Here is a 15,336-nt window from a genome sequence, read left to right as displayed (position 1 = left end):
CTAGCTTGCGCCCTCGGTTCCTTCTCGCTTCAATGAAGAGATAAAAGCCTATTGACTTGCCAGGCTACAGTTAATGCAAATTGGGCCTGCTATCAATGTATTATTTATAGGGAGAGCTGCAGACATTTCCACAGAACTGGGAGCTAAGCTTACAGGAGATTAGGCATGCTATCTCATTCATTTACCAGGGAGTAATTGCTAAACTGTGGAGGAATTAGAATGCTTGAGGTTCCCCAAAGGCGTTTCATCTTGTAACCAGGTGGCTGCCATCAGCCAACCACCTTCAAGTCTGAGATAAACAAGTACAAAGAAGTGAAACTGATGCTACATCTGTCACATGGCTAACACTTGGTGATGTCATTGAATTTATAGTATTTCCTAGACACAAATAATATTCGCTCCAGACTGTTGCATTGATGATTACAGATGAGAACAGTCACAGACTTAGGAAGCTGTACTGTCTAAATAAATAAATAAATAAATAAATAAATACTCCACCCATATATCCCCTATCCTTCTCTTGTGCTCAACATTTATAATTCTTCTATATATCTTATTTATCCAAATGTCCAACTCCAATATCCATCCTGGCAGAGGGATTCCTCCTCTGTGGTTTCAGTCATTTTTTTCCTTGATTAAAAGGTTTTTCGTCACTTTAACCTCGGGTCAAATGATGGAATGTGTTGCATAGTACAGATTGTAAAGCCTTTTGAGGTGAATCTCTGATTTTTGAGATTGGTCTGTAGAAATTAAATTGAACTGCACTGAAAAATAAGAGTGTTAACTGATAAACATGGGCCTTTTAAACATGCCTGTAATAAAAGCATATAAAATGCACAAGCCATCTCTGAATAGTTAAGAGGTAGACACTATGTAAAACACTTCTAATTCAATGTATTAAACAGTTCTTTTTAATTCAACTCAAGCTTATTTTACAGCAACCATTTATATGATTGGAAGACAAAAAAAACCCCAAAACAAAATTAAAGATACAGAACCAAATATTAAAATACATATTCCACTACTATGATCTACCTAGAAGGCATATGTGTAAGAGATTCAGGCTGTGTCTCACAAAAAACACAACAATGGATCTTTTACGGTGCAAAACAGAAGAGTGAGCCTAAAAACAGCCTGTACTACATTTTGCTTGTCAATTTCTTGCTCTGTAAAATGCAAATGATCAACAATGGTGGGACCAGTGGAGTGTCTATTACCCCCTATCTTTTTTTTTTTTTTGCAACACTGTGACTTTCTCTTTTAGTTGAGAGCTCAATTTTGTTATTCACAACTCTCAGTCACTTCATGTGGCAGGTGAACAAACACAGGAAAAGCAGTCTTACCTTGTCGTCAATGTCACTCTCGCTGTCACACTGTAAGAGAAAAGAGACAGACACAGGAAATATAAGGAATTATTCATTTGCACCCCCCTCCCAGTAGCTCATAATCAGTGCAGATGTTATTTTTGTGTGCAACCTCTCATTCACTGACAGCTTTCAGTGCAAACGGCGGAGGATGAAGAGGGAAAGAAAAATGTGGTGGTATAAGAGATTTTTTTTTTTTTTTTTCAAGTTTCAAAAGCAGAACAGCAGCAGGGAAGGCAATTCTGGTGTTTCTGTTGCAAATTCAATGCTATAAATTTACAAAAGATGAAAAAATAAATACTATAAACTGGGTTTTATTATAAAGCATGTTCAATGACAGCTTGTCATTTAGCCTTTTAAGAGTGCTTTAAGACTGGATGATAGTATCTCAAGGACACAGAGAGCTCAGGCTTTCTGAATATTCAGCATATTGCCTTTTAAGTGTGGTATTTCTAATCCGCCTTGTGACAAACCACTTTCTAATTTGTGTCAGACTTCTACATAGATAAAATAACTAAATAGAAAAAAGAGCTTGTCTTCTGGAATATGCCTTGTCTAGACCAGCCAAAGGTCAACTCGCTTTCTATTCAGTCATGAAGTGAAATGGTTTTTCAGCAACACTTTACATTTTATTGGTAATTTCTTCATTAAATCACACAGTGACCTAACTTAGAAATCCTGTGCTGTTGCTCTAACAAAATGAGAAAAAAAAGAAATATTTCATTGTGAGAATAGTGTTAATACTGAGGGCCACATTACTAACAAGTTCAGGTTTAGACAGATGAAAAAATTATTATACTCGAGAAATACTGGAAAAATGTGTTCATCTTTAGTCCAAAAGAATGTATGAAATTAAAGTAAAGTCACTAACCCTGAGTTACAAAGGGTGTTTCACTTATTTTTTTGTTCAGTACATACTATATAATGCACATCACAACCTGCCAGTTTAAAATACGAGACTCCCGCTTCTAGTTTTCACATTCATTGTTGCTAAACACTCATGGCTGGTAACTCTCTTCCCCCAGACAATAGATGGAGAAGTTGTGAAAATAGGAGTGGTCCCGTTGCAGGCCAGTCCCACTGGACCTCACAGCGGGATGCATGAGGAGTAGAGCAATTCAAGCGAAGAGCCACACAGAAAGGGAAAGGGCCCCCAGTGAAAAACTGCCTTCAATCTGTCAATTAAGTCCCTGTGGCAACATATTTAAGTGGACCCTCTTTATTTTGTTTGACTCCCTTTCAGAGCTGGGCACAATGAAGAGGGAGTTGGGTCAATGGAGGCACAGCGGCCCTTTGTTGGGAGTGCGGTGGGTCCAAATGTATAATTAAGTAACGAGAGTAATCAGTGCAAGGGCTCAGTGGCCAAGATCTCTTGGGTAGAGGGGGGCTTCCATGCCCTGTGATTCATCCTACTCTGCAAAGACAAGGGATACAGCAGGAGTCCTTGCTGGCAAAAGCTTTTTTATGAAAAACACTGTCACTCAACCCCTTAGGAGGTTTCATTGTTGCTTTTGCATCTCAATCTGTAGAATAACAACTCCTAGAAATGCTCTTACTACTATTGTATATATGGAGGTATTCTTAAGAAAGACTCATAGCAAGAATAAACACCTGGTGGAAAATAAAGAAAGTAAAAAGATATAGTCAGTGGGAGGGTTTTTCCCACATCTGAATACTGTGGAGACAGAACATATAACCCAGAAAATCTATTATGAGAGCAGAACATGTGGTTATTTCAGGAAACAAATGGCCAGTAACAGTAATGACCAATAATAATAAATTGAATGAAATGAAATTCTTTATTAACCTGCCACATTTGCTTGGAATAGGGATTTAGAAAAATCAGGCCAATTTCTATGCAACATGGTCTCCTCTCTCTCCGGGAATGTTTGCAAACCCTAATTTATGGGCTTCCACTTGTCAAAAGACCTTCATTACAGAGTGCAGGGCATTAAGACAGAAAGTGGCTTAGGCTTCATGTCAATCAATTCCCCATTCAGCTAAGGGATTCTGGACAAATTAATTGTCAGCTATTTCTATGCTGCTTGTTAGTGCCACATCACAACCTGTAATCATCCCCATTTGTTCCCCCTCGCTACTGTGGCATTTTATCTGAAAAGAACCACATTCAAACCCACGTTTCTCTCCATCTTGAGGGATCTGTGAATTACAAAAAAGGAAAATTGATCCAATCTGCACCTTCACCCTACCCCAAGGCAACCAAAGTAAATGTATTCTTAGCATGCAGCTGAACGGATGACTTCCATCTCCCAGTGGTTGCAAGTTTCTCTCTATTACTGAGGGACGAGTTTAAACCCTAGGTGATGGAGAGCCAGCTCAGTCTATTCCCTCACTGCATGCTTGGCCTTGTTGTTGCAGCAGTAGCCATGACACTAGAGATGAGGCCTCACAAGGCTGGAGCTGGCGAGGAGGAAAAATAATATCAAAAGAGCACAGCATGGTGCTTATCCTTTTACAAGAAGCATGCACTGCAGCAGAGCGTAAAGAGGAATACTAGCTACGGTTCAGACTGAGACACAGACAGACACAGCACAGCAGGGGAGACAGAGGCAGGTGGAAAAGGGGAACAAAACAACAGTTGAAGCAGGCGGGGGGGATGCTACGGCGATGACAGGATGGACGGATGGAAGTCGTGTTAGAGTGATTTTGTCAGTACTATATGTGATTACCCCGTTGGACTTTTCACTTGGATCAAAGAAAGAAAGAAATACCTTCAAAAAACTTTAAAGCTAGAAGATTAGATTGTGTGTGTGTGTGTGTGCATGACAGACTTATATTACTTAACAAATCTAAGACTAGCACAAAAACTAAATTAAAAACTGAAATGAAATAGAATTATAGATAAAAAAAACTTAATTTTTGATTATATTAAAGCTTCATGGGATCAAAGAACAAAATTTTGCACAATAAGAGACCTTTAATAAACAACGGGTTAGCGCATCAAGATTGATATCTTGGGTTGAAATTTTAAGAATTAAATAAAAACTAAACTAAAACTCGTGAATTCACCTCCCCCAAAAAAACTGTTGTGAACTGATTAAGTAAGAGACTAAATAAAAATGACATAAAAACCAAACAAACTAAATGTGTGGGTGTGTAAACCATGTCATTTAGCACCCTGTGTTTCATCTAAAATCTACTCTGGGGGGAATGATTTTCAGCATGGCAAAAATGCAAAATCACAACCCCAAACAGAAACATCCCTTAACAGCACGTCTGGTGGTCAGAGGGGACATTGTTAAAATCTGAGAGATATGCTGTTCACTAAGCTGCTTGACAGGAGCCAAGCCCCAAGTGGTTTGTGTCTCTCATACGTAGATGTTCACAAACCAAACAAACCAAAAAAAAAAAAAAAGAAAGAAAAAAAGAAAAAAAAAAGAAAAAAAAAATACTGGCTGGCTCTTCAGAGGCAGGGAGCAAGCAGCAACATCTGCACCTGGCAACCGCCAGCTACGAAGGGTAACAGGGGACCAGCTTCAGCGGATGGCTCATCCACAGCCCTCCCACCTTTCCCTCCCCTCAGCCAGCACATCAGACGGATGCATTTGACATTTACACAGCTTTCAACACTTCAGAGGCAGAAGATTTATTCCGCCAGCGGCCCTGGCTGGAGCCAGGCCTCGACCTGGGCTGGCCCCCATGACGACCCTGTAGCTCAGCCCTGAAATGAGGCAAGACTGAGGAGAGAAGAGCAAGAGGGGGAAGAAACAGAGAGAGGAAGGGAGAGATGAATGTCTCGATTCTCCTGGACATTTTCTCTGGCAGATTCCAATAGACGTGCAAGGGAAAGACAATAAGCGTCGTGCATCCCGGAGCACATTAAAACGACTGGCCAAATTAATCACACAGTTCCACTTGTCACACTCAGAGGACAATCTGCCATGAATTCTGCCTCAGAGATAGAGAGAGGAACAGAAGAGGAACTTGCCCGGCTACGAAAATGCTGGCACGGCATCAACGGCTGTCTGCCTGAATACTGATCGCAACGCTGTATTTGCTGCAAGAAAAAAAAAAAATAGGCAAAACATGGGCTGCCAGAGCTGTTGGCATATTAGTGTCACTGTCAGCTGCATCTCACAAATAAATAAAGGAATAAAGAAAATGATTTTTAAGAAAAGGCTTTAACAACAACCTTGACAGTGCTTTATCAAATTAACTGTAAAGCGTTTCCATGATATTATCCAAATTGTATTATAAATTAATAGCTGTAGGCATTGAGAATAAAATTATACTATAAGCTGGGGTATAACGGCTTATAACTTATAAAACAACAGAAGTGCAGTTGCTTCACTTCATATTTTGTCCAAGTGGATAAAGGTGACAAGCGAACAATCCAAAAAATTCAGACACCTTCATACTGTCAGGGGAAATGGCTTCAATTTAGAAAACATCTTTCCCAGAACATATACTGAAATACCCCTGATTGTAAGGAAGAGAGAAGTGACAAACCCAGATCTCCTAGAGTGAGAACACACAGAGAGGGTAATGGTCCATTTAGAAAGTCCAGGACCAAAGCAGCGTCTGATACTGGTGGAACAACACCAATTTCCTCACGCAATTTCCCTCCTGTGGATGCTGAGATGAGGTCTGGGGATGGTGGCATGGTGGCTACTCTGCTGGAGCATGAAAGCAGAGGCCGAGGTCCACTTGGCGACCTCCTGCCAGGCCCTCAGCAGGATATCTATCTCTACGGTCTCTATGTTGGAGGGTGAAGCCTTACTTCAACTCAGCTTTCATAATATATCAACGAGATGCATCTTTTAGTGGTTTTCGCCCTCTTTGAGACAAACTACAAAAGAAAAAAATGAGTCACTATAAAGTTCAAGAGGTGGTGTGTGTGTGTGTGTGTGTTACATGCATTGGTAAATATGTGTAGGGACTGACATTATGTTGTGGAAAAAAAATAACATTTAACTGAATGCATTATGTAATTAAACAATTTCATGTATGTAATTTCTGCCACTAGGGGTCTTGCAAACAAGATAGCAAAAATCATAGTTTGGTGATGTTGTGTATTGTGGGATCATGGGATTTGTTGTTTTCCATTGCTAATGAATGATTGATGTGATATAACTCAGGCAGAAAACATGCACAAATGTAGTAATATATGCAGGTTTAATTTACAGTAGCAACACTGATGTTGGTAACGTCTAACTAAGGGCGTGTTCACAGAGCGTACCCAAGTCTTTATCCGAGTACGTTTGACCCCAAAGTCTGCTTAATTTTATCAATGTGAATGCAAACGTTCCGTGCTCAAGTACTGTAACTAAGTCCAGTTTAGAAGGTAGTCCTGGGTATGAACTGCGCGTGTGAAAGCGATTTGTGCCCGAGACTGGAAGTGACCTAATCAGCACAAGACCATAGACGGTTGTCCTGTTGTCTCCTGAAAAAGTCTCAGATCCGTGCGGCACGGGCTCGCCTTGTCAACCAAACCACTCATGATATATCAAGGACAACGAAGGCCGCTCTTCTTCACTTTGCCTCAAACAGGCTAACAGATAGACAAGTACTGCCGCCATTGAAGACAAATGAACAGAACAGTCGCTCAGTTGATGATGTAAGGGTTTGTCTTCTTCTGACTTCCGAGTTTGTTGGTTAGCGATAAAATTCTTTTCACGCCACCACCTACTGTTTTGGCCCTGTAACACCCACTTGTACTTGGACAGGGGCCGTGGTGCGTGCTTGTGAATACAACATCTGTGGGAAAGATGTGAATGTATCCAAGTACAGTATGGACTTGTGTACGCTGTGTAAAAAGCCCTAAAGCTCTAGTGTGTAACAGATTTTGGCATCACTGGGCAAAAAATTTAATAATTACTTTAAATTGTAATGCAAGTAGTGTGACCGAAACTTCTGCACCTAATCTTCACTATTTACAAGAAAATGTACGCTATGAAAAGATTTTTGCTAATGGCAGTCTTTTCAAGAGGGTGAGACGGTTATATATTTGACCATTTTCACTGTAAAGATTCAATCAAACTCTAATGCTCTACCCTGTGGTTCAACACAAATACATTTACATGGTGCATGGATTTGCACGGTAGCTGCCATGATAAAACTCCATGCCAGCCCCCATAACTGTGATACTGTGGCTTTTCCACAGTGGTGCTAATTTTTCCCCGAATGGACAGATAGGAGAGAGCTGCAGAGGGAAGGTGTGTATACTTCCCCCCAGATTTCTATGTCATTCAGGTTTAACATTAGATAAATTGTCTTAAGGTAAGTACCAATAAATTATTATTATTATGTCACTTTACACATTAGCCACTGGTTACACATCAAGATGAACTGTGTCAATAAATGCTAAACGCCATGTAACTAAAAAAATGTGTTGTCTCTGTTATGCGTAAATCATACTATAATACATTTGTTTTGTTTTGATTTGATTTAAGATTGGGGTTTATATGTCTTACACACCACCACTGGATTTGTCTCTTACCCACAGAGAAAGAAAACAAGTGATTATTCTTGACCCCACTAGTTGTATCTAAAAGCACCACCGAGTAAAGTCATTTGATCACAGGATCAAATCTATACAGCCATTTGACCCTTGACCTCACCAGCAAGCAGCATGGGAAGTCAGCTGATTACCTTGGGTCAGCCTAGGAGCTCTGGATTAGGAAAGTATTGATCCCACTGAAGATGTAGGCTCCAGAGGGAATGAGATTGAGAGAAAAAGCTCTGCTGGGTAGAAATGATATCGACCTGCAGAAGAGGCCTAGACAGGCTCACACGTAAAACCATATTTGAGCTGGGGACCTCAGAGTTGGCTGTGCAAACAGAGAGACGGTTTCTGCAAAAGCTCCTTTCACAGAGGCCCATTGAAAGAAGACAGAGAGAAAATGAGAGTGAAGGAGGATTGAAGAAGACAAGCTCAGAGAAATGCTATTTGCATTAGCCAGACACACAGAGGCCTCTGGTTCAGAGCTGACACACTTAAGGGAAGAGTCAGTGGGGGCCATGTAAATCAAGCCTGGGTGAGGAAAGATATAGTCCTGACCTGGGGCCAAACTAAGCAGACTTTAACATTACCCAGAGTCCATGTAAACAGCGCTGAGACCTGGCAGCGCTCTGCTTCACTTCCATGCAAAGTATGCGGCGAGGTCGAGGAGGAAGAAGGGGAGGGGATGCATGGACAGATTGATGGTGATAGTGGTGGGGGTAAACTTGAAGAGCTGTCCCCCCTTCTTCACTAAATTAAAGGGCCGCCTTGTCCTTTCCAACAAGAAATCCCTCAACCTTTGCTTTCAGCACTCACTGGGGGAGTGACAGAGCCGGCCGGGTTGCTGGTGTGATCCTTGGAGTAGTTCGGTGAGGGAAAAAACAGACAGTAATGGCAGATGTATGAGGGAGCAGGGAGCATTTATTCAGCTCAGAGAGAAAGAAGAAAACTGCCAGAAACCTGAAGGGACAGGGAATGCACAACTGTGTTATGAATATAGCAGTGGAAGAAAAATGGGGACATTCAGTAGTACGAGAAAAAAAGGGGGAAAAAACACTGATTTATGTTTTTTTTCACACCTCGTCTTTCATAACGCTCCCTTTGGCTTCCTCGTGTCTCTGCTGACCATGTGACTGTGTCTAGCTCGCTATCTCGCCTTCAAATTTGAACACACACACAGATCCACACACCAACCTTCAGCACCTCCCTGTGTTTTGACATGGCCCCGGGCCCGGTGCTGCTGAGCTGCAGCAGCAGACACTGGGCATTGGAAATTTAAGTCGGGGCGTAGGAGAAATTAGGCGAGGAGGCAAGGAAATGGGATGTTGACTTGAACTGGCCCCGGGGGCAGCTGAGAGTCTCCCTGTGCAGCTCCGCTGGCTGCCTGACAGTTTGATGGAGCGAGTGGAGGCTTCCCTGCGGCCCGAGCCGCCGTCTCTAACACTGATGTAGCTCAGTGAGGAACAGATTGAGCCTCCAGGCATTGCTCTGTACTGCTACTCCCCTCCTCACTTGCTCTTTCTACTCCGTACTGCTACAACTACAACTGCAACTCTTTCTCACTAATCTTGTCAAACCTACAAATAGACTCATGCACAGATAGCATATTTACACATATACATACTACACACAAAATCACATACTGTGTGCAGATAGAAAGACACTTACTTACACAGAAACAGAGCTTGGCTCTAGTCTTAGACTCTTTCCTACTACCATAATGTGATGAGCACTACAGATGCTGTTTACTGAGCTCTGGCCGAAGCACATGGGGAAGGAGGAGGAGTGGGAGGTAGGGATGGAGTGAGAGGCAGAAGGAGGTAGAGTCAGGGGGTTGGCAGGCCACAGCCATAATGAAAAGAATCTGGCGGCAGCCCACTGTGTGCTGGTCATGAGAAGCATGTGCCGCCGGGGGGCTCTACTGCTAATTTCAGGGGGCAGCCAAGCGTTTCACGCTAGACTTGTCATTGGGCCAGAGGGGGCATTCATACTGGGTGACAGCAATTGCAAGAGGGCGGGTAGGGGCTTTTGGGAGGGGGAGTGAAAAGAGAGGGAGAAAGCCACAGCTCCCTTCCCCCTCCTTGTACCTCCTGTCCCCCCTCTGCAATGATCAAACGTTATTGTAGGCAGGGTACAGAATTACAAATGAGCGTCCTGTGGCAATGGCTGGAATGATTCAACTGCTCTCTCTGCTCTACACTCTCCTCAGGTGGCCATGACTGGCACACCTCATCCTCAAACCCCTGCTGTCCAAAGAGAATTTAATACTTGCATCTTTCTAGTTAACATGACAATAATAATCTGTTACAAAAGCAGGAGGTTTACAAGCCCACACAGTCAGACACCAAGGTATTACATGTGCATTTGGCTGATCCCAACCTAGGGGTAGGTGGTTTGGATATTACCCTTTATGTCAGAGTGAACTTTACATCTCGTATATTTGTCATCAGTGACACAATCAATTTTGTGGAGACACAGAGGAGTTTATGAAACATCCAAGCACAAGTGTATAATTTTGGTTCATTCTTAACATATATCACCTGATGAATCAAGACAACTGACACTGATAGACTTCTTTCTACATGACAAATTTTAGAAAATTTCAAAATATGCAACTACTCTTATAGAAAAACTAACCTTCTCAGTAATCTATATGTGTTATCATCCACCCTAGCCTCACCATGTCCTTGGTTTTCACAGCAAGTCCCTCCATCTCCTTTAGTAGTCAGTTAAAGGTGAAATGACTGATGGACACATCTTTAATCAGTGCCATCGACTGGCCTGAGGATTTGGTGTGCCCTTGGGGTTTATCTCTGAACTCAGCAAGATAAAATAGGTACAAAGTCACTAAAAATCATTAAAGAGTTGAAAAAGGAGAAAAAAAAGAGGTGTAAATCACTCCTTGACGTGGTTCCTATGAAACAACCATGAGTTGGAAAGAGCTGGAAATGCCAAGCAGTTTGTGCGTGCTAGAAACTGGCTGCCCCCCCCCCCCCCCCCCATGGCTCAGTCTGGTAGCAGGGAGAGACAAGCCACACACACCTAGGGATGAAAGAAGTGTGAGAGATGAAGTCAGTGATGAAAGGTGGGTAGTTGATGGCAGATGAGTGGATGTGGGATGGAGTGGGGGGTTTGCAAAGAGAAACTTCTGTTCCCTGCCTCTGAAACAAGCCGTCAAATGAGAGAGAAAGGAAAGGATGAGAAAACAGACAGAGAGAGCAGTGTGGAGTGAAGGAGGCGAGAGGAAGGGAGGAGGCAGCCACATTGCACATCTTCAGGCTGTGAATAATTTAGAGGAGCACTGGGGAGACGAGACGAAGATGAACACAAAACACTGGCAGCGTTTGACCTAGAGCTGCAGCTACATCAGTGCACATCACAGAGAGGAGAGAGCTCTCCTGCTCTCTCTCTTCCTCCCTCCATCGTTCTCTCTTTTCTCTCTTTTGCTCTTCATCTGCCTCCCTGTGTGTCAGGGAGGAAACAGCTGTACGCTATTCTTGTTTCACCTCACATTCTATGAAACTCAACAGAATGGCTGACAACTCCGTTTCACCAGACCTCTCTTTTTCCCTGTCTACTCTGAGGAACCTCGTACAAAATGGGTACACGTACATTTGTCCTGTAAAAGGACAAAGCCACGTCTGTCTGCCGACCCCCCACGCAGAAAAAACTAACGATGCTGTCATGTAGCAAGGGAAGAAACACTGGACCAGGACTGCAGGACAGAAGCAACAAGAATTAAAAATACAACAACAAAGCTTTGAGACTTTTCTATCTTTCTTGTTAACTGAATGTCCTTTTGTTTCTGATGGTAATCAGCCAAGAAACACAACTTGAAGACACATTACAAAGTCTAATTTAACCAAAAATGTTTTAATCATGCTCTAACTAAAAAGTCAAATTGTGATCACTGTGGGCAATTCTGTGATTTGTGATTTCAATTTGAATCAACTTCTTTGGTTATAAAGGAAAATGCAGAGATTAATCATCCTGAAATGTGTATTGATATCTAATGTACTGATTATTCACTTCAGTAATTTTGTTTTGAAGACATAACCTATTATATACAACCCACAAAATGGTGATGTTTAAATCTGATGCGATTTCAAGCATCCCGCGGTATCGTCTTACAAAGAGATAACTCTGTGTAACCAAGCGGAGAATACTGCGGACAGCAGCAGTAAATAATGGCTGCCCTGTCATTAGGCACAGAAGAGGTTAAACAGAGCTCGTTCACGCTGCCTTTGTCAGGATGCCATGAATCACCTCACCTGCTGAAGTGAGTGTGTGTGAGCTGAAAGGACTACTGGGCATCTGTGGTGGGAGTGACAGTTGGGCGGACAGAGGGCGGTCTGATCAACCCAGAAGGGAGGGGCCATTTATTACTGTAATTAAGGAACCGTGGGAGTAAAGAACCTGACATTATAAATGAATACAAACTGGAACATGCAGTGCACTCTTAGAAAAAAAAGAATGAAATTGGGAGGAAGTGTATAAACTCGCCAAATGTGCACTAAAAGCTAAGAAAAATAAAACATGAGGTAACTTTGTCCTTTGTTTTTATTCTTGTGTGCCCCTCCCTCCCCTTTACTCCCTCCCACTCCCACTGTCTCCTGCTCAGTCTCCGTGGCTGATATTAATGGGACGTCCCTTGTTTGTAAATGTGCCAAGTTGTGTGCACCACTGCGGGCTGTCTATTATAGCAAGCCTCTGGGGCAGCTTTTCCATATGGCGCCACATATGGCACTCAGCAGCATCAATTAATGTTGTTATAATAGTGATTTTTATAAGCTAGGGTTTCACTCCTCTCCTCTCTTCTAGACGCCTACAACCCACCCATTGATGATTCTTTGATTCTTCAAACTGTCTACGATTCCTCAAGCCTTTGACAGTCTCTCTTCATTCAAAAACTTTTCCTTGCCAAATTCTTAGAGCTCCTACCGCTTCTATTGAACAAGACTCCAACACCTTGAACATGACTTTGTTCCTGCTATACTGTAGCAGGCAGATAACACTGTAGCTTCATGCCAGAATCTTTGCATTATCTCTGAAGACCTTGATCAGTGGAACATGAAACTAGTATGAGACAAACACAGAAATAACACAGACTGACAAATATGTAAGAAAATATTACACATCTGCAACCAAACACTGAATTTACAGCACCTATTGTAGTTTTGGTCAGATTAGGCCAGAATCAGGGCCCATTAGTGTATTAAATTAGGGCTGTATTTATGCAGAAAGTCATAGACAGATGGATGTAAGAACTGAATCTGAGGGGCCTTTTTGTTCCCTGGTGTCTTTGGTTGTGGATCTGACAGGAAGGGAACAAGAGCTAAAAGCCCCACTTAAAAAGCTCCCAGCCACACCAGTCTTGTCAGCGACGCCACAATTAGAGACTAGATCACTTGCGCTTTCCAGTGAGAAACATCTCACCACCACTCCTCAATGGAACTCGTTCGTTTGAGGAACACACTCAAAGCGGGGTTTTAAAACGTTTCGGATGGCTAATCACTCTCACGATGAAAGGCCCTAGCGTGTTCGTTTGTCTCGGCATGGGGAGCTTCCCTTGCCGTTTCTCTGCCTCTGATTCTGATTGTTTTTGTTCGTTTCTTTTTCAGCAGGCAGCCGAGGCAGGCGAGCTGGCAGGAAGCACTGTTTGAAGGTGCAGTCAGACCGGAGTGCAGGCCTGATGCTTTGTAGTGATATTTCCAGCAGCACAATCTCATTACTTTTTGACGTGGGAGATGCGTGCAGGGGCGGATTGTCATTTCACGCTGTCAAAAGTTCCATGAGGGAAAGGAGACAGGAATGGAACTTCAATGACCTGCATGCCTCAGGCTCATCAAGACTGAATATATTAAACGCTGATAAAAATCCAGTGGACTAGATCCTTGAAGATGCTTGTAAACTTAATGTCCAGTTCCCAGAGGTGTTGGAATAATGTCTCCATCTAAAACCTGGTAATCAGATCTATCTCACTGCCTGTTTACTCTGTTGGTGTAAACATTTAGGCACCTAATTGACCTACATATAGCACTACATATATACAGCATCCTGGCAGCACATATAGATGTGTTGCTAAAACAAACAGGTCTTTGTGACTGGAGAGTCTTGAGGGCAGCATCCCACACCTCTCAAAGCTGGTGAGAGCTCCTGGACATTTTCACATGGCCGATCATTGGCAGCTCCCTAAAAAAAGAAACAAAAAAACGGGGTGTCCCTCGAAGTTGATTTCACACGGAGTTCTTTCATTAGAGAGAAAAACTTTGTGCTGTTTAAGAAGCTGCCAGGCACTGATTGAAGCGCCTGGTTACCATGCAATCTCCAGCCTGTTGCTGGGGTGACTGTCCCAAAGTGCTTCCTGGGTAATTTTCGAGGTCACTGGTTTGTGCACGCCTATGTGGTGCAGATGGGCCCACCCTCATTCAGGGCCCAGCAGGAGCTCTTTCATTAGGCCCAGTGAATGGCCTCATTCATCCCCTTTACCTCAATTGGTCACGCTGCGTCTCCGCAGAGGGCCCAGGACAAACTTTTCTCTCTTTCCACTCCCTGATCCTCCACGCACCACCCACCTTAGTCATGCTTCACTTTTGTTCAGGAGCATGTGGTGGCTGAAGCTTCAGGGCCCATCTTTGGCACCACAGACCCAGAGATTAGACATACAGAGTACTGAAATTGCTCTTTGTTTGTGTTTTTCCTATTTTATATAACACATGAAATCTATATATACTGGATATGTAATGCTAAACATCAGATCTTATCTGCTTTAGAATCTGAAAAATCCGATCTATACTAACACCATCACTCATATGAAGGGAGGAATGACTCATACTAAGAGACTGTTTTCAATGATATCATGTACCATTACATGAATAAATCCTATGTTTCACAGTCTTATTTCTGTTTCAGGCCCCAAGGAGCAATTCCAACAGAGCCCAGAACTCATCCTTAAGTTACCTCTCTGTCCCCTGAGACACTTTAGCAACTGAAATGCTTAGCCATGCTAGTTTGTCCTCTACTCCCTGCCTCTTTTTGGCCCTCAAGTGAGTTTCAGGTCAGGCCTAGTGAGAAGTGACTAATTGTCTTGAGTTGTTAGTGTGCTTGGAATGAGATCCACTTCAATCGGTGACAGGGTGCACAATAATTTTGTTTCTCTCTTCCTCCTCCCCCACTCCCTCTTTCTCCTTCTTGCTGCAGATTTACCCCCTCTGCTTCTCAAGCTACTGAGCTGTAAAATTGAGTGGACGGCAGACAGGATACAGAATGAGACCTGGCATCGTGGACGCACTAACCTTGAGGAGGGCCACTGCTGCTGGCTGCACCTAAAGAGATGGAGACAGAACATCAGCCATATTGGACTGAGGAATATTAAAATGAGGAGGGAGGAAAGACGAAAGTAAGAAAAAAGACCTTAAAAGGAGTGAAAAAAAGAAAGTTGAGACCCTTGCTGAACAAATATGACAGCTTGGCAAACCAGTTTTAAATCAACATGAAGATGGACATACA

The 15,336-nt window shown here is 42.8% G+C and overlaps 1 protein-coding gene across 11 annotated transcripts in view; it reads right to left on the bottom strand.

Moving 5' to 3' along the window:
* Positions 1 to 15,336, bottom strand: part of fbrsl1 (fibrosin-like 1) — a 322,499-nt gene that overhangs the window by 91,154 nt on the left and 216,009 nt on the right. For 10 of the 11 annotated variants that reach the window (XM_030143070.1, XM_030143058.1, XM_030143064.1 and 7 more), the window contains exons 5-6: positions 15,123 to 15,152; positions 1,344 to 1,373 (exon numbers count right to left, since the gene is read on the bottom strand). In XM_030143070.1, coding sequence (XP_029998930.1) covers positions 1,344 to 1,373; positions 15,123 to 15,152 — 60 coding nt within the window. The remainder of the gene's footprint in view (positions 1 to 1,343; positions 1,374 to 15,122; positions 15,153 to 15,336) is intronic. The other variant, XM_030143063.1, reaches the window with a different exon arrangement.

Source organism: Sphaeramia orbicularis, chromosome 9 (assembly GCF_902148855.1).
Source record: "Sphaeramia orbicularis chromosome 9, fSphaOr1.1, whole genome shotgun sequence".
NCBI classification, from domain to species: domain Eukaryota; kingdom Metazoa; phylum Chordata; class Actinopteri; order Kurtiformes; family Apogonidae; genus Sphaeramia; species Sphaeramia orbicularis.
Note: the sequence above shows the minus strand (reverse complement) of the source record. Positions and strands in the feature narration are given on the sequence as shown.